The 23,780-nt window shown below is 45.6% G+C and overlaps 1 protein-coding gene across 1 annotated transcript in view; it reads right to left on the reverse strand.

The window, feature by feature from the left end:
• Positions 1–6,841: 6,841 nt before the first annotated feature.
• LOC146072911 (uncharacterized) overlaps positions 6,842–23,780 on the reverse strand; it is a 31,767-nt gene continuing 14,828 nt past the window's right edge. Inside the window, exon 3 of the mRNA XM_083180090.1 lies at positions 6,842–9,579. Coding sequence (XP_083036216.1) covers positions 7,840–9,579 — 1,740 coding nt within the window. The 3' untranslated portion in view covers positions 6,842–7,839. The remainder of the gene's footprint in view (positions 9,580–23,780) is intronic.

Genomic DNA, 23,780 nt, shown 5'->3' on the forward strand with positions numbered 1-23,780 from the left:
CTTGGCCCATCTAGTCTGCCCCTTTTTTTAAACATGTTACCTCAAACCATATTTGATCCTTATTTTTTTGTAAGGATATCAATATGCTTATCCCAAGCATGTTTAAATTGTACTACTGTATTTGCGTCTACCACCTCTGTTGGGAGGCTATTCCACTTATCTACTACTCTTTCTGTGAAAAAATTCTTCCTCGCATTTCCCCTGAATCTTCCTCCCTCTAGTTTCAGTGCATGTCCTCGTGTTCTGTTGCTCCTCTTCCTGTGAAGAATGTCTCCCACCTGTACCTTGTTAAAGCCCTTGATATATTTGAAAGTTTCTATCATGTCCCCCCTTTCCCTTCTCTGCTCTAAAGTATACATATTAAGATCTTTTAGTCTTTCCTGGTACGTTTTGTGATGTAGGCCATGCACCATTTTAGTTGCTCTTCTTTGTACAGTCTCTAATGTATTTATATCCTTCTGGAGATATGGCCTCCAGAACTGAACACAATACTCTAGGTGAGGTCGTACCAATGACCTATACAGTGGCATTATTACTTCTTTCTTTCTACTGCTGATACCTCTCCCTATGCAACCAAGCATCTGACTTGCCTTCTTCATTGCTTTGTTACATTGCCTTCCTGCTTTTAAGTTCCCTGAAATAGTGACACCTAGATCCCTCTCTTCCTCAGTAGTTTCCATTATAGTGCCATTTATACTATATTGAGTCTTTGGATTTCTGAGACCCAAGTGCATGATTTTGCATTTTTTTTGGCATTAAACTGTAGTTGCCATTCTCTTGTGTGTTTAGAGTTTAATTTCGTTACATTCGATTAATATAGCAAACTGACATCTCATATTTTCTGCAGACAGATTTTGTCAAATATTTTGCAGAGAGAAGTACAGTTTTTTGTTATTATATATATCTCTCATGCAGCTGTACTATAGTTCATCGATCATAATAGATTATACCTTGCGGGCTGACAGGGGCTGTGGGTTGGCTGTCAGAAATTGTATTGGTGTTATTATGATTTTATTATTACTGACAGTATTTTACATAACCGCAAATTATGCCCACTGTATTATATATTACAGTACTTGGGGTTTAAGTTTTAATATTACTGATTGCACAGAGGTAATGGATAATTGATAACCTCTTTATTCCGTGCTCATGTATTGGATAGGCACTGATTGTATTATGATTAACTGTCGCTGTATATGTCTCCAAGGCCAAACATTGTCTATTTATTATACAGATTATTAGTTTTAAGATGTACAGACACTGAGCTATATCTGGTATTGGTGCTATTCAGTAAGCGATTATGTAACCCAGCTCATAAATCAGAAGGTGTCTGACAGAACGCCTTATGCAATGTGGCTTTCTGAAGTATTTTATTGCTGACAGTAATTTAAATACACGGTGTTTGTGCCTGCTGCACTAAGTGTTATAATAGCTCTGGTTCAGAAAGAACAAACCAATCGGGCGCAATCAGTGACCACACCCCCTTTTGGGGAAAAAATAGAAAATAATAAAAAACTGGAAAATTACACAAAGATTATTGAATCAATTAGGTAAATATGGATGTAAATATGGTTGGCTGCTCCCAAGTACAAATAGGTATATTTGTAAGAGGACAATATGTAGAAAGACAAGATATAAGCGATAATTCGCATATATCTAGAGAGCGCCACAGTTGGATGAATTCAATACAAATTTATTAATATAAAATAACACACAATAAAATTGTACAGACAATATAAGCTCATAAAAATACAAAAAAGTAAAAAGAATCGATATATTCGCACACACTCCTATTGACGATTTCAAGGGCTGTAATAGACAGCTGATTGTCCTTTAAATTGATCCCTAAATGGATTTGGGGAATTATAAATGTCAGTGGCTTACTCAGAGTATTTATCAATGATTAACCGACCTCAGATCCTTTGAAATTTGAAGAGCCGAGAGAAATATTCAGTTGTGCTGTGTATATTCAACAGACAGCTCCAGCACCCCTGTCAGCGGTCGCCGCCTGTTGACAACCCGCTGATGAGATGTTTCACAGGGGACGAGCCGTCCGTCTCCGGCAAACAGCGCGGATGGAAGTTTGCTGTACTGCCGGGAATCACAGAAGTCAGGACACAGTGCAAACACTCACCCAGGTTGCGGTGGCTTGTATTACCGGTCAGACGCCGGCTGCTTGTTGAAGATAGCAACACACTGGGGAGGTCACTCTGGAATCCATTTAGGGATCAATTTAAAGGACAATCAGCTGTCTATTACAGCCCTTGAAATCGTCAATAGGAGTATGTGCGAATATATCGATTCTTTTTACTTTTTTGTATTTTTATGAGCTTATATTGTCTGTACAATTTTATTGTGTGTTATTTTATATTAATAAATTTGTATTGAATTCATCCAACTGTGGCGCTCTCTAGATATATGCGAATTATCGCTTATATCTTGTCTTTCTACATAAGTGTTATAATACCTAGTGCTTAGGTTCTCTTTTCACGGATTGTGCAAATGTAATATACAGTAAATAACCATTTTACACTGTTTATTAATGTGCAGATATTGCTTTTCAAGTGTACATTCACTGAGCTATTTCTGGTATATATGCTATATAAATGATAGTCATATAACCCAGCTCATAAGATGAAGATAAATGGTTATTATTACGTTTGGTATGCTGCGGTAAATGTGAAAAAACTGCCGCTGACAGTTATTTAATAAATGTTATTATTGCCCACTGCGTTTGGTATCGCCGTATTGCGGGCTTATTTAACAGTTCTCCGGTGGCTATGAGTCAGCTGTAACAAGCCAGAGAATATGCTCATACCGCCGCTGTCTATTATGAATGTCCGGGCAGCTCCGTATCTCACGGGCTGCACGGAGGCTGTGAGCCGGCTCCTGTCAGCCGGACACGCACCCATGCCGCTTCTGTCACTGTATCCCGGCTACTGGTACAGACTGCTTAACTCCGTAACACATCACATACATTTCATTAAATTTCTACAACATTGAGTGCATTTTTAAAGAAGCATAAGATAGGGAGCTGAGGTCATTGCTAGCCAACGACCGTTTCACCAAGCTTCCTCAGGGCATCAACCCGTCTGCCCTCTGGAAGGAGTTTAAATCCCCCGCCCTGGCTCATGATTGGTTGTTCTTAATTGCCATGTTCGGTATGGGAAAAATGATATTATGTCATTATTTTTTATTCTTTCATTGCCAGCTGATCATTTTTAGAATATAACTACACATATGTTTATCCCAATTGTTGTTCTGTGTAATTTATTTATTCTTACTATGATTGCCCACTGACCTGATTTAATATGGTCATGTGGTTTTGTTAAAAAAGATATGGATTTATTATTTTTCATTTTTTAATCTTTTTTCTTTATTTTAAAATGCCAGTCATATTCCATTAGTACTGCACTACTCTTTTGGTAATTTCTTTGTAATTAACAAATCACTGTGTTTTATGGATTTATGTTTTTCATTAAATTGTAATTTATGACACATATTTCCGAGTATTTTATTTCCCTTATATTTAATATATTGTTCATCCAATTCTCATCCTCATAATAATATTCTGTATCATCAATTAGATGGATATCTTGAATAAATTTTTATAGAAAGAAGGGGGGGGGGTTTAGTGAAAGAAAGAAAAGGACAAAGACTTTTATTTATTATTATTGTTATATGTGCAGTGTTTTATGAGTAATTAGTGTATTCCAACCGTGATACTGCAAAATAAATATAAACACAATCGAATGTAATGAAATTAAACTCTAAACACACACATTAATCTGAGAGAATCAGAAAAGACAAGATCTGATACATAAAGATCTATTGCAATATAGAAATTCGCAACATTTAAGCACAAAATATCTCTTCCTTAAACTGAACAGGGAGAAAAGTGCTCATATAAAGCATATAGGAAGCATACAGGGATAAGAGAACCCTACAATAATTTTGTTTGGGGAGCAGGGGTCATTGATATTTTAAACTATATTTCTTTCTTTATCTTTTTCATATTTTAAATATTTCACCTTTTAATGAATAAAATAAAAGTTAAATCTTAAAAATAAACATTGTGACTTTCAGTGCACTTACAATATACTTACTTTTCTTGTAAAAATGTGTGTCTTTGCTTAAGTAGTAGGTGGCACCTCCTTTTTGAAAAAATATAGGGGAATTTCCCCAAGGAATACTCATATTAGAGGAGATAGGACAGTCTCACAAATATAAAAGACTGGTGCGGGAATCATTCTTTGTGTTTGTATATACCATCGATAGTGGTCGAATGGATGAGCATCAATGTTTTTACATATTGATGGTCATCCATTTTCTTTGATTGATTGGCCTGAGGGCCAATCGAAATGCAGGGGCAGGGCTTCGCGGGAGTCGGGGGCGGAGCTAAGCTCTGTGTCCTGGCTCCGTAGTGAAAAAAGCAGAGACGAAACTATTCATTTAAGCTTGACATCAATGGTGGGAAACCATCTGGTTCTTCCCCATCGATGGCAAAACTATTCGACATCGGCCATGATTTCTGATCATCGATGGTCGATGGCCATCCCTACCCAGCATAACAGTTAGGTCAGCCTTGCATGTGATACATGCTGCCACTCGGTCTCGGGCCCCATTTCTGTCTGGGGTCCGGAACTCAAGTACCCCCAGACGCCCCCTCTTGGCGGCCCTGACAGGTGGAACGCATAGCGGCTGGTATGCGTTCCACAGCCCATTTGGGCATTTATTCTATTATACAGTGTCCCATTTAGTTCAATATATTTATTTATTCATGCTGACCCTTTTAAGGGTTAGTTTTAATCCCTATAAGAACCGTAAGTACATGATGGTCTGTTTCCCTATTTAAGGAACAGCTTTCAACATACTTGCCTACTTGCTGGCTGCATTTTCCGGGAGAAGGCAGCCAGCTCAGTGAGGCAGGGGGCGGGGCCGCTGCTGCGAGTGGAAAGGGGGCGAGGCATAGGCAGATTGTCTTGTGGGTGTGTCCGAAGTTGCAGTGTCATTTAGCCACGCCCCTTACTGTGTAATGCCAGTATTTTAGGCATTACACTGTGGTAGACGGCACTAAAATTACGCGATTCGCGTCATCTGACCCACGGACCCCCGTAGAGAGGGCGGCTTTCCGAGAGGGCTGCTCCCCTTTCCGGGAGGCCAGGAGAGGGACCCAATTTCCGGGACACTCCCGGCCATTCCGGGAGGGTTGGCATCCCTGACTTTGAATGAGGACAGTCACTTTCAGCCAGTTGAGGAGCAAGAGATTATACCACACTGGGGTAAGTGTGTACATGTAGGGTGTACATATTGTTGCTTTGTTAATTCTTCAGTGATATTTGGGATGTGAATACATGTTGGAGTTTGTATATCTGATATTCAAGTGAATTGTTAGTACCTTTAACATAGGTTTTTGTGTTTGACTCTGGACTCCTCCCTTTATTCATTGATTGACTATAGTAGTTTAGAACAGAGATTTATTTCTCAGTATAAGGACATGAGGTCATAGAACCTATTGTATAATAAGGGTTAGCCTCTATTATAATATTCTTTGCTATAAATAGAAATTTGTTACAATCCCCAATTTATTTATTTTTTACTTATTACAGGAAATAGGATTTTTTGCTTCTACCCCTCATGTAGTGTACCATCTTTTTAGGTGATTATCTGCGAACTAAAGAGGAGGTACCTTATGCCTTAAATTATTCTACTGAACCCTGTGAATCGTTTATCCTTTTAAATAATATGAATATGGTAGGTGTATATTATTCCTCACCACCCAGGGACAGATTTAAGTAGCATGTCGCCCATAGGCACTACATTGTGTGCCCCCCCCCCCCCCCGTACCTGCTGATGCCACATACACCCCCGCGACACCCCTCTCCTGCATTTTGTGCCCCCCCCTGTGACCACCCTCCCGCGATTTGTGCCCCCCTCATGACCCCCCCTCCCGCATTTTGCAAACCCCCGTGACACCCTCCCGCGATTTGCAGACACCCCCGCGACCCCCCCTCCCATGAATCGTGCACCACCGCGAGAAGGGGGGATGCCGTGCCGCCCATAGGCACGTGCCTCATGTGCCTAGTGGGAAATCGGTGATAAAAACCAGACACTTTATCACTTCACCAAACTTAATAAATCTGGCCCTGAGAGTCTTTTATCCTGGATTGTAGTTTTGCTTGCTCATTCCTCTTCATTTTTAAGTACCTTGATCTATTATATATGTTCTTTTAGATTTTATACCTTTGTTCAAAGAATACCCTTCACTGTGTAGACCTCACTATAAGGTCTATCTTCTATCTCTGTTTTTTCGCATTTATACATGTTTTCTTTGTATTACAATGCTTAAAGTTAGCCTTGAAAAAGCTGCCCCTAGAGGCAGTGAAACGCGTTGGAAAGCTGCTCACTCTCAAGGCCCCTCACTGTCATCGCCACACCGTGTTTGTTTGGATCCAACCAGCCGTCTTCATCTCCCCACTTTTGGAGAAATTGCACATTCGGGACAATCCACTTTGCTCTCCACAGACATCGTGATTCTCAAACGGAGAAAGTTCCATCTACCCCCTCTAACGGAGATCACAGCTCACTCAGCAATCCTATATGGAAACAAGACTCCAAAGGGACAATCAGCGGTAACTATACCCATCTCCAATTACATTTATTTGAATCCAGTGGAAAGCTAAATTGTACCCCCTGTTCAAAGAACTGCATCGTTCCAATTGGGACTCTAACAAGGCGGCATTAATAGGAGCGGATCCTATCAATATCTCTAACACAGTGGCACATAGAGAGGGCCATACGAGAGTTTTTATAATTCATTATCTTTTATTGTTTATTATGTTCATGTAATTTTTTTATGGTCATATGCATATTAAATGTTTTTTACATTGATTATCCCTCATTTGTAAGCGCTACTTCTTTTTTCCTTTTTTACTCTTTTTCATTTTAGGGACCTACTCAGTCCCTTCAAGTAGCAGCTTCACTTGACTCACATCCCATAACAGCGCCCTCTGACCGCCTTCGGGCAGTCTCCTTTCTTGTTTTCATTTATATATATTCTGTTTGATGTTCCAAGATTTGTGAATGGATGTTGGCTAGTGATGCATTCACAATTCATTTGCAAATTTGCCCTGAGGGGGTAGTGTGCAGAAGGCAGAATTTATGCCTAAACAACAAACCTTGCACCGGCCCTAATCTTAAGGCCCCCATACACTATGCCATGGTATCACATGACAGCCTCAGCAGCTCCCTGCCGCTACATCGTTTGCATTGACATCCAGAAATGCGCGTTTCACATGTTTTTAGTAACAGGCTCAGGGTCACTTAAAGAGAAGAGGGGGCCCCTGTGCAGGATTCTATCGGGCCCCTACTCTCTGGCGGTGACATAGACTTGGGGTATATTTTCTACTGTGCAGGTTTTTTTATTTTCCATAGCAACACTCAGATTTTATCTATTATCTTCTAGAACGTGCTAGATAAATGAGAAGTAGAATCTGTTTGGTTGCTATGGGCAACATCTCTACTTGTAAAAACCTGCAATTTAGTAAATATACCCTATGGGGGTGCACACTGGATACCCTATGGGGGTGCACACTGGGTGACAGACAGTTACTGCAGCCAATCACAACTCTCAGTTAATCAGAGGCAGATAAATCTCTCAGAAATGAACATTTATAATGACAGTAACTATCACACCAACATGGGAACACGTCCTGACAGACTGGACACCTTGTTACACAAAGGGGGAGGGGCTCTGTGGTAGCTACACCCATTGCTTCATTATATTGGCTGAATGTTTCCTTCACACCCTGTGATGTCACCAGTCTCTAGGCAGATTACTTATGGTAATTTCTCCCAGCTCCTGACTCCCCCAGATATAGTTATACACCTATTCCCTACATATAATGCAGCATGGAGGGGCTCAGTGAGGGCGGCAGTGTAGGTGTGTAAGTGTCTGATGGGGTCACACAGAGAATAAAAGGACATCTGTCCTGCCTCATAATCCAGGTATATCCTCACTCTGTCATAAGGGATATTGTCAGGTAAGTGGATCTCTCTCCTGTCATGTAGCACTGAGTACTGATTATTATACCACCTACGCAGACACCAGGACTTGTTATTATATCCAATGCCTGACTGACGTCCTGTCCTGGCTATACTGGGATAACACATCCCCACCACCCACCACACTGACTTACTGACATCCACCTCCCAGTAATGTCGCCCTGAGGAGAATCCCCTGGTGCTTATTACCTGACTATACTGAAATCTCTCTGGTGTTACTGGGCGATTCTGGTTTATATCTGACCATGATGCAGATTTCCTGTCACCTGATATCTGTATCTTATTACCAGCTGTGGTAACATCCAGTAATAGGTCTGTAGCTTCCTGCACATAGATCCCTGTATTTATCCATGTTATTATATCAGACTCTGTATTACCAGCTGTGGCTACATCCAGTAATATGTCTGTAGCTTCCTGCACATAGATCCCTGTATTTATACCTGTTATTATATCAGATAATGTGTGTAATGTCCCTGAGATGAGACCCACATCCAGACCTCCTGCACCACGGACCTGGTTATCATGTCTCTCTGTGTCCTCAGTGTCACACAAGTCCCCTGTGTCCGGTTCCTGTAAGATAGTCACTGGGTCAGACATGTTACACAGCTCCTCAATGTGACGCATCTTCCTGGACAGCTCGTCCTTCTTTATTTCCAGCTGCTGGATCAGATCAGAGACTGAGAGTGAAACGCGCTGTTCCTGCCTGGAGATCTCAATCAGGACTCTCTTCTCCAGGTCTTCCAGCTGTCTCCTGATGTCTCTAAACAGGGCAGTGACTGTCTCTGTTACAGCCGCTGCTTTTCCCTGATCCTCTCTCCTGCGCTCCTGCAGTCTCTGGACTCTTTTCTCAGTCTCCGCTCTCTTTGTGGTCAGTTTCTGCAGAACATTCCTCAGCTTCTCCTTCTTCTTATCAGAGGCCTCATCCAGCATCTCCACCTGGTGTCCCCGATGTTCTCCATCAAGTCTACAGGACACACAGATACAGGCAGCATCCTCCGTGCAGTAATACTCCAGGACCTTCTTATGGACGGAGCATTTCCTGTTCCCCAGGGCAGTGGTGGGGTCACATAAGACGTGTTCTGCTGACTTGCTGTGTACTCTCAGGTGTTTATCACACAGAGAAGCCTCACAATGCAGACAGGACTTAGCAGCAGGTACAGGAGATTCCACACAGTAAGTGCAGCAGATCCCGGTCTCCTCCTGATCTGGGTGAGCAGACAGGAACCTCCCCACTATGTTACACAGAGGAATGTTCCGTATCAGTGCAGGAAGCTCCTGACACACTGCTCTGCACTCAGGACAGCTATAAACTCCAGCCCCCTCCTGTGTATCCAGCACACAATCAATACAGACCCGGCAGAAGTTGTGGCCACATCTCAGGGTTACAGGATCTGTATAAATGCTCAGGCAGATGGAACAGTCCAGCTCCGGTCTCAGATCAGCAGACGCCATCGCTGCAGCAGGAGGGAGAAATAAAAGTGAAAGTCTCTGACACTCAGGGGTGAATTTATGAAGCTTGGAGAAGTGTTATCTATCCCCATAAAGAACGTTATGAGCAAGGTGATAATGGTTCAGCCAATCAGCTACAATATGTAAATTGACAGGTAAGAGCTGATTGGCTGAACCATTATCACCTTGCTCATAACGTTCTTTATGGGGATAGATAACACTTCTCCAAGCTTCATAAATTCACCCCTCAGAAACCAGTGAGGTCACATTCTGCACACAGGGGGAGGGGGAGCTGTCACTCAGATACCAGTGAGGTCACATTCTGCACACAGGGGGAGGGGGAGCTGTCACTCAGATATCAGTGAGGTCACATTCTGCACACAGGGAGGCTGAGCTGCATACCTCCCAACTTCTGTGTTGACGAAATAGGGAGCGCGAGCGCCCGAAAAAGGGGGCGGGCGTATGCAAATGATGGCATGGCTTATGCTAATTAGCCGCGACCTCATTTTCAGATGAGAATAGAGCGTCTATTCTATTAGATTGGGGGGTCTCCCAACTGCTACCCCCCGCAGCGGGACAATGCCTGCCGTGATTGGGACAGTGGGACAGGACCCGAAAAAAGGGATTTTTGTAAGAACTTACCGTTCGAATCCCTTTCTCTGATATGGTCCTGGTGACACAGCTCAACACTGGGATGTAGGAGGGTCCGAAGGAGCCAGGCACCTATCCTAAAGCTTTAGAGGGTAGGCTCCTCCCCAACTGCATCCCGGACTCTTCAGTTCAATCTTTCAAAGCCACTGGAATACATTAACTCAGTACAAACGCCTGCACATATTATATGCACATTTTATAACAGTAACTGTTAACTTTTAACCATTTTAACATGAACATCATGAAACTTCTGGCATACTTACTGAGCGTAAGGGAGGGATCGCTGTGTCACCAGGACCATATCAGAGAAAGGGATTCGAACGGTAAGTTCTTACAAAAATCCCTTTTTCTCTTTCAATGGTCCTGGTGACACAGCTCAACACTGGGACGTTCCAGAGCCGGTCCTTTGGGTGGGTACGCTCAGGTCTGCAGCTCTCAGCACTGCTCGCCCGAATGATGCGTCCTCCGACGCGAACTCATGGAATCTATAGAATTTGGCAAAGGTATGAACAGATGACCAAGTGGCAGCCCTGCAAACCTGCTCAGCTGTGGCCCCATGTCGAACCGCCCAAGAGGTGGCAACTGACCTGGTGGTATGCGCATTTATTCTGGCCGGTACAGGCCTACCCACTTTGGTGTATGCAAAGGCTATCACAGATCGCAACCACCTAGCAATAGTCTGCTTAGATGCAGGCCAACCAATTTTGTGTACGTCATACAGTACCAATAAAGTATCAGTCTTTCTGACACTCTTTACTCTGTCCACATAGATGCGTAAAGCACGCACAACATCCAAACTCTTCAACTTGTCCCTTTTCTTAGAACCCTCAGGGGGTTGAAACACAGGTAGAACTATCTCCTGATTTAAATGGAAGGCAGAGACTACCTTCGGTAAAAACTGAGGCACTGTTCTCAGAACTGCCCTGTCCTCATGAAAAATTAGCAAGGGAGATTTGCATGACAAAGCTCCCAACTCTGACACCCTTTTAGCAGATGCCACTGCCAACAAGAACACTAGCTTCCATGTGAGAAACTTAAAGTCCGCCGACCTTAAAGGCTCAAAGGGTGCCTTCTGAAGGCATTCCAAAACCAGTGACAGATCCCAAGGCGCTACTGGTTGCTTGTATGGAGGTTTCAACCTGGATACCCCTTGTAAAAAGGTTTGAATTTCCGGCAAAATGGCTATCCTCTTTTGGAAATAGATGGACAAGGCCGAAATCTGCACCTTCAATGACTGAAGGCTTAGGCCCGATGAAAAACCATCCTGTAAGAACTCCATCATTCTTGATAGCTTAAAATGAGATGTGTGAGCCTTTCTTCTCTCACACCATCGAATGTAAGTCTTCCAAACTCTATAATAATTTGCCGAAGATACAGCTTTTCTGGCTTTTATCATAGTCTGTACTACTGCCTCAGAAAACCCTTTCCTTTTCAAAATGGCGGTTTCAATAGCCAAGCCGTCAAAATCAATCGATCGGAATCCAGGTGATTGAATGGGCCTTGTCTTAGAAGGTCTGGCCGCAGAGGTAGATGCCATGAGTCCACAGACAACCTCTGAAGCCTCGAGTACCAGGACCTCCTTGGCCAATCTGGGGCCACTAAGATCACCGGAACCTTCTGCCCCTGTATTTTCTTCAAAAGTCCCGCTAACATTGGTACTGGTGGGAATGCATAGAGGAGATCTCCCTGCCAGTGAATAGTCATGGCATCCACTGCCTCCGCTAGTGGATCCCTCGTTCTGGCATAGAACCTGGGCACCTGATGGTTGAACCTGGATGCCATCAGGTCCACATCCGGAGTTCCCCACATCGAGGTGATCTGGTGAAACACCTGAGGGTGTAAGCTCCATTCCCCTTCCTTGAGCTCCTCCCTGCTCAGGAAGTCGGCTTCTATATTCTCTACTCCTGGAATGAATATAGCCGATACAGCTGGAACATTCTGTTCCGCCCATAGGAAGATTCTGGACACCTCCCACATGGCCAATTTGCTGCGTGTACCTCCCTGGTGATTCAGATACGCCACAGCTGTGGCATTGTCGGTCTGAATCCTCAAAGGGAGGTTCAGTAACCTGTCTCCCGCCAAGGAAATCACTTTCCAGACAGCTCTCAGCTCCAAGATGTTGATTGGTAACACTGATTCCTCTGCCGTCCACAGGCCTTGCAGCCTGAGATCCAGGACTACTGCCCCCCAGCCCCTGAGGCTGGCGTCGGTAGTTACTACCAACCAGTCCCAGGTCTGTAATGACCGACCCCACTGAAGGGAATCTACATCTGTCCACCATTTCAAGGAGTCTCGAGTGTCCGAAGACAGCACTATCATCTCCAACTTCATGGTCAGAGTGTTTCCTGACCAGGCTGACAAAATGCTCCATTGGAACACCCGAGAGTGGAACCTGGCAAATTGAAGCGTCTCGAATGACGCCACCATTTTCCCCAGGAGCTTGAGGCACCTCCATACTGAAATGCTCCGAGCTCTGAGAATCTCCTGGACTAAGGTGACCAGATCCCTGGCCTTTACCTCCGGGAGAAATACCCGATGGAGATGGGTATCCAGTATGACTCCCAAGAATTGGAGCCTCTGTGATGGTACCAACTGAGATTTTTGTAAATTTAAAATCCAGCCGTGAGCCTGCAAAAAACTGGTGGCCTCTGCCAAGTGACTCTGCAGCATGGCTGCTGACTCTGCTTTGAACAGGAGATCGTCCAAATAGGGTATTACTGTGATTCCCCTGAGCCTCAGCACCGCTGCCATCACTGACATTATCTTTGTGAATACCCTTGGCGCGGTTGCTAGCCCAAAGGGTAACGCCCGGAATTGTAAATGCAGGTCTCCTTGAGCAAACCTCAACAAGGTCTGATGCTCCGGGTGTATAGGGACGTGCAGATATGCGTCCTGGACATCCATGGACGCCAAAAATTCTCCCTGGTCCAGACTCAGGAGTACTGACCGTAGGGACTCCATTTTGAAATGGTCTACCCATAAGTGAACATTTAGGGACTTCAAATTTAGTATTGGTCTGAAAGACCCGTCTGGTTTGGGCACCAGAAACAGAGTGGAGTAAAAGCCTTTCTTCCACTCTGCCCTGGGAACCGGGGTAACCACCCCTTTCTCCAAAAGGGAGTGAGCTGCTTACCTTTGGTAAGGATGTGGGGATGAACCTTTTCGGAGGCGGACCTCTGAAAGGGATTTTGTAGCCCTGGGTTATAATATCTAACACCCAGGCATCCTGGTCTAGAGAAGCCCATGCGTCCCTGAAGTGTGTGAGACGCCCCCCTACCTTTATCACTGCCGGGCAAAACCCCTGACAGTCATGCGGAGGGTTTGTCCTCTCCTTTGGAGGCAGGCTTCTTGTTAAAGGAACCAAACTTGGACTTTTGTGTCTTGCCCCTAGAGGACTGAAACTTTCCCCTGAAAGACTGTCCTCGAAAGGACGCACCACCTCTAGGGGAGGGCCAAAAGGACGGCCTAAAAGCAGAGAATCTGGAGGTCTGTTTAGCCGAGGGAGCCGGCAGAAATGTACTTTTGCCGCCCGTGGCCTGTTTAATAATTTCCTCTAGTTCAGTTCCAAATAGTAGCTTCCCCTTGAAAGCTAAAGTTTCTAGGGCCTTTTTGGACTCATTGTCCGCTTCCCAGGCCTTAAGCCAGAGCACTCTCCTGGCATTAATAGAGACTGTGGACACTCTGGTCGCCATTTTAGGAGCTTCCTCCTCTGCTTCCACCACATACTCTGCAGCTGCCTTAATTTTCTCTGCCAGCAGCAATGCACCAGGGTCAGCCTGCAGCATGGTGCATAATTCACCAGCCCACTCAATCATGGCCTTAGAGACCCAGGCTGAAGCAATAAGGGGGCGTAGGGTGAATCCCACCCCTTCAAAAATAGCCTTGAGGTTACCCTCCAGCTTTTTATCCACAGAATCTTTAAAAGCTGCACCGCCCTGTACTGGCAATACAGTAGCCTTGGACAAACGTGCCACTGAAGCATCCACAACTGGCACCTTTTCCCAGAGCTCCGCATGAGACTCTGGCATGGGGTACAGACTAAGGAATCTCTTAGGCATTTGTAGCCTCTTATCAGGAGTTTTCCAAGCCCCTTCCAACAATTCCTGTAACCCCTCATCTGAAGGAAAAGTAACAGCCTCCTTCCGCTGTCGCTTAAAAACACCTTTAACAGGAGTCTTATCCTCCACAGACAGTTTTAAAGCCTGTTTCACAGCTACAATAAGATCCTCTATACCAGCAGAAGAGGACTCTTCAAAATCATCACCCTGATCCCAGGGGATGTCAGTATACGCTCCCTCCTCCTCATCTGCCAAAGTAGGCATAGCATAAGACCTTTTAGGGGTCTCTGCAACATCAACATCCATTTTGTCTAGTATTTCACTAAACCTGTTGATCCCCTTAGCAGTATCCTGCATCACCTGAATAAGCGCAGGATCTGCCTGGGTAAGAGGCAAGGAACCAGAAGACTGCTGAGATGATGGCATAGGTCTCTGTGATTCTACCAACACATCACTCTGCCTGCTAGAAGCTGCACCAAAGCGTTCACTGACCTGCCTAGGGCACTGGCCCACGCGGGTTCAATCTGCTCTGCCCTATGGGGTTCACTCCCCATGGGTCTCACAGCAGCGCAAGTAATACATAAGCCCCCCTTGGCCATCTGCTCAGGGACAAATTTCTGTGTGCATACATTGCACGCGCTCAGTGCAATAAGGGCTCCCTCCCCCAAAACCACAGCCTGATGCTCAGACATGATGCAAGTGAAAATATATATATATATATATATATATATATATATATATATATACAGTGCAAACAATGTACCAGCGTTTATACAGAGTCAATGCACCCAGTCACTTAGCTGTCTGTTGGTTTCAGATGCGGGGAAACGATGCCCAGGAAATCCAAATCACTCTGCCAGGATCAGTAAGCCAGCTCAGCTCCGCTGCAAGCGTTCTGAAAGGCGCCAAACACAGAGTGAGGGAAGAGACCAAAAGTCCCTGCTGCTGCGGGGTCCGTGACTTTTGGCGCCAACCACCCCCAGTCAGCCGCTCCCTAGGTAGGATTTCCTAGTTCCAGTATCTCCCCCTCGACTGGGGACCACTTGGAACATGCCTGTCACAACGCTGCTGTCCTCTCATATAGGAGCTCAGCGTGTAAGCTCCGCATAAAATGGCCGCCGCCATCACGGAGCGCCTGTCCCCCATGATCCCCACCTAAACGTGGAGCCGGTTTCAGGGTACTCCGGAGCCCAGGCAGCTTCTTAATAGAAGCTGTAAGCGCTGCACAGGGAGGCCAGACAGCGTCTCCCCTGTGCACAGTGAGCTGACAGGACGCGATTCTGTCAGCTCCTGCTGCGCTAGCAGTGTGAGGATTCACTATGAGAATCCTCACACTGTGCCTACCTAGCTAGGGTGAAAGTTAATAAAACAATAAAAATTCTCTAACTACTCTAATTCTTCGGCTGCTCCTGCAGCCCATTAGAATACCACCCACTCCAGTGGGCACCTAACACGAACTGAAGAGTCCGGGATGCAGTAGGGGAGGAGCCTACCCTCTAAAGCTTTAGGATAGGTGCCTGGCTCCTTCGGACCCTCCTACATCCCAGTGTTGAGCTGTGTCACCAGGACCATTGAAAGAGAAATCGGGACTGTCCCGCTGTAATCGTGACAGTTGGGAGGTATGCAGCTGTCACATTCTGCACACGGGGAGGGGGAGCTGTCACATGTGGGTGTGTTTCATATATTCCCACACTGATGTTTGGTGCTGAAGGGGATTATTAGATAGACAGTCAGTCAATAGGTGGATGCCAAAAGGTCCACAGTGTCAAAATGTTTACACGAAAAAAACAGACACGTATTTGTCTCTTCCCCTTTGATTTACTATTGTCTTTTTGCCCTATTACTGTATTGGTAGAATATGATTTGGTGTTTTCACAAATTATTATGTGTTTCTATATTTTATTTTATTATATTGTTATTACAAATTATTTGTATTGAATTGTCTTTTTACGCTTCAATAAAAGAAAGTTTATAAAAAAAGAAAAAAACAGACACATGAAAAAAGGTTGACATGAGTTTTTCTAAAAATGTTGGTTTCAATATCGACAACTATCTACATGCCCCCCCCCCCCCCCCCCCCAATTAGTGTAACTGATCACATACGCTCGCTTCACTCTCCATGCCTCGTGCTTGGCATTGGCACATTATTATAATCTCCCTCTGTGCCGACATGGATGGTGACGTAAGAAAAAGCTGGTTTAAAACAAAAATCATAAAAAAACTCATATCCACCTATAGGAGCGATTGGGATGGAAAACCAGACTGGGATGTTTCTCAAGCAGCCCTCATGGAGGTGGGGTCTGTTGAGGGGGTGGAGTCTGTTGAAGGGGCGGAATCCCTTCTCATAGGTCTTGATTCTGAGTTTGATGCAGTTGCAGCCATCCTCAGGGGTGTAATTCATTAAGGCAATGGAGGCGCCTGCTTTCGGGCTCCAAGCCCTGAAGGGGCACCTGTATATACAGCAGCCCACTGTGAAACCCATGTGTGCTTCACAGTGGGTTCCAAGTGTGACCGCTGCTCTTCCACCCACTGCTGTGCACCCACTACTGCTGCATAGTTAGTTGATCTTTGTCCCAGGAGCCCTGCTAATACCTGTTATAGGGAACGCTCCCACCTGGTACCACTTAGCCTGCACTGCAGCAAGTTCATGGATGGTGAGATGGGACCTGTTGGTGACCGCTGATTCTGTTTGCTGCAGACGGCTAAATTCCATGAGTCTATAGGCCCCCATACATTAGTCTGACTTGTCATAAGGACAAGTCGGACCTAATTGTCCCGGCAGCTCCCCAGGAGGGATCACATGCAATGGCACTTCATGTGCCAAGTTTTGCATGCGATTTATCACATGCAACTCCCGGGGAGCGGGGACAGCAGCGGGGCTATGCCCGTGACCAGAGCGCTGCACAGGGAGGCCAGACAGCGTCTCCCCTGTGCACAGTGAGCTGACAGGACGCGATTCTGTCAGCTCCTGCTGTGCTAGCAGTGTGAGGATTCACTATGAGAATCCTCACACTGTGCCTACCTAGCTAGGGTGAAAGTTAATAAAACAATAAAAATTCTCTAACTACTCTAATTCTTCGGCTGCTCCTGCAGCCCTTTAGAATACCACCCACTCCAGTGGGCACCTAACACGAACTGAAGAGTCCGGGATGCAGTAGGGGAGGAGCCTACCCTCTAAAGCTTTAGGATAGGTGCCTGGCTCCTTCGGACCCTCCTACATCCCAGTGTTGAGCTGTGTCACCAGGACCATTGAAAGAGAAATCGGGACTGTCCCGCTGTAATCGTGACAGTTGGGAGGTATACAGCTGTCACATTCTGCACACGGGGAGGGGGAGCTGTCACATGTGGGTGTGTTTCATATATTCCCACACTGATGTTTGGTGTTGAAGGGGATTATTAGATAGACAGTCAGTCAATAGGTGGATGCCAAAAGGTCCACAGTGTCAAAATGTTTACACGAAAAAGACAGACACGTATTTGTCTCTTCCCCTTTGATTTACTATTGTCTTTTTGCCCTATTAATGTATTGGTAGAATATGATTTGGTGTTTTCACAAATTATTATGTGTCTATATTTTATTTTATTATATTGTTATTACAAATTATTTGTATTGAATTGTCTTTTTACGCTTCAATAAAAGAAAGTTTATAAAAAAAGAAAAAAACAGACACATGAAAAAAGGTTGACATGAGTTTTTCTAAAAATGTTGGTTTCAATATCGACAACTATCTACATGCCCCCACCCCCCCCCCCCCCAATTAGTGTAACTGATCACATACGCTCGCTTCACTCTCCATGCCTCGTGCTTGGCATTGGCACATTATTATAATCTCCCTCTGTGCCGACATGGATGGTGACGTAAGAAAAAGCTGGTTTAAAACAAAAATCATAAAAAAACTCATATCCACCTATAGGAGCGATTGGGATGGAAAACCAGACTGGGATGTTTCTCAAGCAGCCCTCATGGAGGTGGGGTCTGTTGAGGGGGTGGAGTCTGTTGAAGGGGCAGAATCCCTTCTCATAGGTCTTGATTCTGAGTTTGATGCAGTTGCAGCCATCCTCATTTAAAGTACGCAGGCCCACCATGGCAACAAAAGGGAAAGATGTAGTTGTGCACGCGCTGAAGGCGCGCTCCGGAAAAGGGGGCATGGCCACTCAACAGGGGGCGTGTCCTTGAGTGTAGTGTACAACACCATATACAACTTCTACACATTATGCAACAAAATACTAGACCCCATTATACCTGCCCCTTACACATGATGCCAAATGGATTGAACCAAAATTCACATACAGTAGTGCCACACGGATTGAGCCAAAATTCACATAATGCCACACGGATTGAGCCAAAATTCACATAATGGCACATGGATTGAGCCAAAATTCACATAATGCCACACGGATTGAGACAAAATTCACATAATGCCACACGGATTGAGACAAAATTCACATAATGCCACATGGATTGAGACAAAATTGATATACAGTAATGCCACACGGATTGAGCCAGAATTCACATAATGCCACACAGATTAAGCCAAAATTCACAATACGCTTCATAAACAGGGACATTGTCCACCAAAGACGCGCATTAAACATTTACACCTTAATGTTCACTATACGTTAAGTTACATGCCATTATGTCCATTATGTATTATGCCAAAGACCATAATGCCTATTAAAAATAATGCTACATAAGTGCTGCTTATCTACATGGGGTTCCATGCTCATTGCCAGAGGTTCCATGCCCATTGCCAAGTGGGATTACATGCTCATTGCCAAGGGGGAATACATGCTCGCGGTAAATGGAGGACAGCCACCGCCAGGCAGAAGGGATAGCCACTGACAGTGGCAGGGCCTGGCTGTATTCAGAGCACTGCAGGTCCCGGCTATTTGAAATAATACCCCTTTCACACCAGAGAATGCATTCCCAGGTTGGCCCCTTTTACACCAGCCTAGTCCCTGTATTTTCTGGTGTGAGGAGGAGAGAAAACCCCCCCTTTAACCAGTTATCTCATTTAACCGGCTATATCTTCGGAACCAACTGACCCTTTTACATGAGACAAGTATCATATTGAAGAACTTTTGAGTGGGCTTTGAATGATTTTGGTCCAGTGAAACTGGAACATTTGGTTCCAGAGTAATCTGCCCTCAAAGAAAATGAACAGCCATGAAATTACAGTTCAAAAATAAAAAAATCGGTTTACATGCAATATCTGTGAAACCGATTGACCAATATGGACCAGCCTGATATCATATTGAAGGCCCAGCGATTTGGAATTGAATGAGATCAACCACAAGCTGCTGTGATGCCAGGGGGGAAACTGGCAGCCGTCGGAACCGGGTGGGGGTCGGAATTGACGTGTCCCATATTATCCTATGGGGGAAAAAACGTTACAGATTTACCAGGCGATATCTCCGGTTCCCGGGGGGCTAGAGACACAGGGCTGGGCTAGTTGGAAAGCCCTGGTCCTCAGCTACAAAATGAAATGACAGCGGGGGCACGTGCCCGGGTGTCCCTCCCCCCTGAATCCGCCACTGGGTACTCGTGTATCATCACGGCGCCCAATTTGGCTACGTACGTACGGAATAGAGATCACATCGCATGCGATGCCATGCAATGCGATTTAGCACCCCCCACTGTCCACGTCACCCCAAAGCGCAGCGAAACCTGCAAGGGGAAGCGGAACGCAGACTTTTTATAAAAGTCCCCCTGGCCAAAGCATTCATCCCCCTGACCAGTCAGCATGGGTAGGGGTCCTGGGGAAGTGGGGACCCCCCCCAAAGAAGGGGTCCCCCCCTCCAGAACTTATCTGCCCATACTGAAGCCCAGGGCTGTCCCCGATACCCTTGGTCGGTGGGCATCAGGCTGATAAATGGTATAAAAATAGAAAAAAAAATTGAATAACCTATTTTGTATTGCTGTGGAACTATAAGTCCCAGCATGCCTGCACCACATGCAGGGACTTGGAGAACTACAAGTCCCAGCATGCAGGGCCCGCTGGGACTTGTAGTCCCACAGTAGTACAACTAGTTAAATAAATACACACACATACTTACAGTAAAACTTTATTACACACGGAGCCCATACACACAGATATTTACATATGTTGACACGGAGCATCGGTACTTGTTGAAAGAAAACATACTCACCAGACGTCTTCGGTGCTTCTCCGGGACCCCTGCAACGCTTTAGTGACAATCCGGTCATCTGTTTACTTCTGGGGCTCTGCCCCTAGACCGGGAGTTAGGCCCACCTACCAGCCAATCATGGTCCGGGAAATCCGGATGGCGGACCATGATTGGCTGGTGAGCGGGCCTATGTCCTGTTCTGTGGGCAGAGCCCCGGATGTACACAGAAGACCGGATCATCTTATACTATCTTATACCTGACCAACTGTATGCTGTTTTGCCATGGACACCATTTGATTTGCGATTTATAAAGGCTTTATATTGTAAGTGCAATCTACACTAAAAATCTCCATTTATCCAGAAGATGTTTGCACTATTCTGTGCTTCTCTCCACCTCCCATGAGTGGCTCCTTTTAAGTATTCCACCTTGTTTGACCTACATGAAATTGGATTTATTAGTTTATTAGCAGTTTCTTATATAGCGCACACAGATTCTGTAGCGCTGTACAGAGAATAGTTGAACGGTCACATCAGTCCCTGCCCCAGTGGAGCTTACAATCTATATTCCCTACCACATGTACACGCACACACAGACATTCTAGGGTTAATTTTTTTGGGAGCCAATTAACCTACAAGTATAATTTGACCCATTTATGGGTGATATTTTTGATTTATTATTCTTGGTCACCTTCTGAGCACTGGTTGTAAATGTACTATTTTTCACCAATACTATACACCACACACCATAATACACCTTACACTATATGCCACACACCGTAATGCGCCTTACACTATACGCCACAGTCTGTAATACACCTTACACTATACGCCACACACCGTAATGCGCCTTACACTATACGCCACACACCGTACTGCACCTTACACTATACGCCACACACCGTACTGCACCTTACACTATACGCCACACACCGTACTGCACCTTACACTATACGCCACACGCCGTACTGCACCTTACACTATACGCCACACACCGTAATGCACCTTACACTATACGCCACACACCGTAATGCACCTTACACTATACGCCACACACCGTAATGCACCTTACACTATACGCCACACGCCGTAATGCACCTTACACTATACGCCACACACCGTAATGCACCTTACACTATACGCCACACACCGTACTGCACCTTACACTATACGCCACACACCGTAATGCACCTTACACTATACGCCACACACCGTAATGCGCCTTACACTATACGCCACACACCGTACTGCACCTTACACTATACGCCACACACCGTACTGCACCTTACACTATACGCCACACACCGTAATGCACCTTACACTATACGCCACACGCCGTACTGCACCTTACACTATACGCCACACGCCGTAATGCACCTTACACTATACACCACACACCGTAATGCACCTTACACTATACGCCACACACCGTAATGCACCTTACACTATACGCCACACGCCGTAATGCACCTTACACTATACGCCACACACCGTAATGCACCTTACACTATACGCCACACACCGTAATGCACCTTACACTATACGCCACACACCGTAATGCACCTTACACTATATGCCACACACCGTAATGCGCCTTACACTATACGCCACACACCGTACTGCACCTTACACTATACGCCACACACCGTAATGCACCTTACACTATACGCCACACACCGTAATGCACCTTACACTATACGCCACACGCCGTACTGCACCTTACACTATACGCCACACGCCGTAATGCGCCTTACACTATACGCCACACACCGCAATGCACCTTACACTATACGCCACACACCGTACTGCACCTTACACTATACGCCACACACCGTAATGCGCCTTACACTATACGCCACACACCGCAATGCGCCTTACACTATACGCCACACACCGCAATGCACCTTCCACTATACGCCACACACCGTAATGCTCCTTACACTATACGCCACACACCGTACTGCACCTTACACTATACGCCACACACCGTACTGCACCTTACACTATACGCCACACACCGTACTGCACCTTACACTATACGCCACACACCGTAATGCACCTTACACTATACGCCACACACCGTACTGCACCTTACACTATACACCACACACCGTAATGCACCTTACACTATACGCCACACACCGTAATGCACCTTACACTATACGCCACACACCGTAATGTACCATACACTATACGCCACACACCAGAATGAACCTTACACTATACGCCACACACCGTACTGCACCTTACACTATACGCCACACACCGTAATGCACCTTACACTATACGCCACACACCATACTGCACCTTACACTATACGCCACACACCGTACTGCACCTTACACTGTACGCCACACACCGTAATGCGCCTCACACTATACGCCACACACCGTAATGCACCTTACACTATACGCCACACACCGTAATGCACCTTACACTATACGCCACACACCGTAATGCACCTTACACTATACGCCACACACCGTACTGCACCTTACACTATACGCCACACGCCGTACTGCACCTTACACTATACGCCACACACCGTACTGCACCTTACACTATACGCCACACACCGTACTGCACCTTACACTATACGCCACACACCGTAATGCACCTTACACTATACGCCACACACCGTAATGTACCATACACTATACGCCACACACCAGAATGAACCTTACACTATACGCCACACACCGTACTGCACCTTACACTATACGCCACACACCGTAATGCACCTTACACTATACGCCACACACCGTACTGCACCTTACACTATACGCCACACACCGTACTGCACCTTACACTATACACCACACACCGTAATGCACCTTACACTATACGCCACACACCGTAATGCACCTTACACTATACGCCACACACCGTAATGCACCTTACACTATACGCCACACACCGTAATGTACCATACACTATACGCCACACACCAGAATGAACCTTACACTATACGCCACACACCGTACTGCACCTTACACTATACGCCACACACCGTAATGCACCTTACACTATACGCCACACACCGTACTGCACCTTACACTATACGCCACACACCGTACTGCACCTTACACTGTACGCCACACACCGTAATGCGCCTCACACTATACGCCACACACCGTAATGCACCTTACACTATACGCCACACACCGTAATGCACCTTACACTATACGCCACACACCGTACTGCACCTTACACTATACGCCACACGCCGTACTGCACCTTACACTATACGCCACACACCGTACTGCACCTTACACTATACGCCACACACCGTAATGCACCTTACACTATACGCCACACACCGTAATGCACCTTACACTATACGCCACACACCGTACTGCACCTTACACTATACGCCACACACCGTAATGCACCTTACACTATACGCCACACACCGTAATGCACCTTACACTA

The sequence above is a fragment of the Crinia signifera genome, chromosome 4 (assembly GCF_055691185.1).
Source record: "Crinia signifera chromosome 4, ASM5569118v1, whole genome shotgun sequence".
Classification (NCBI taxonomy): domain Eukaryota; kingdom Metazoa; phylum Chordata; class Amphibia; order Anura; family Myobatrachidae; genus Crinia; species Crinia signifera.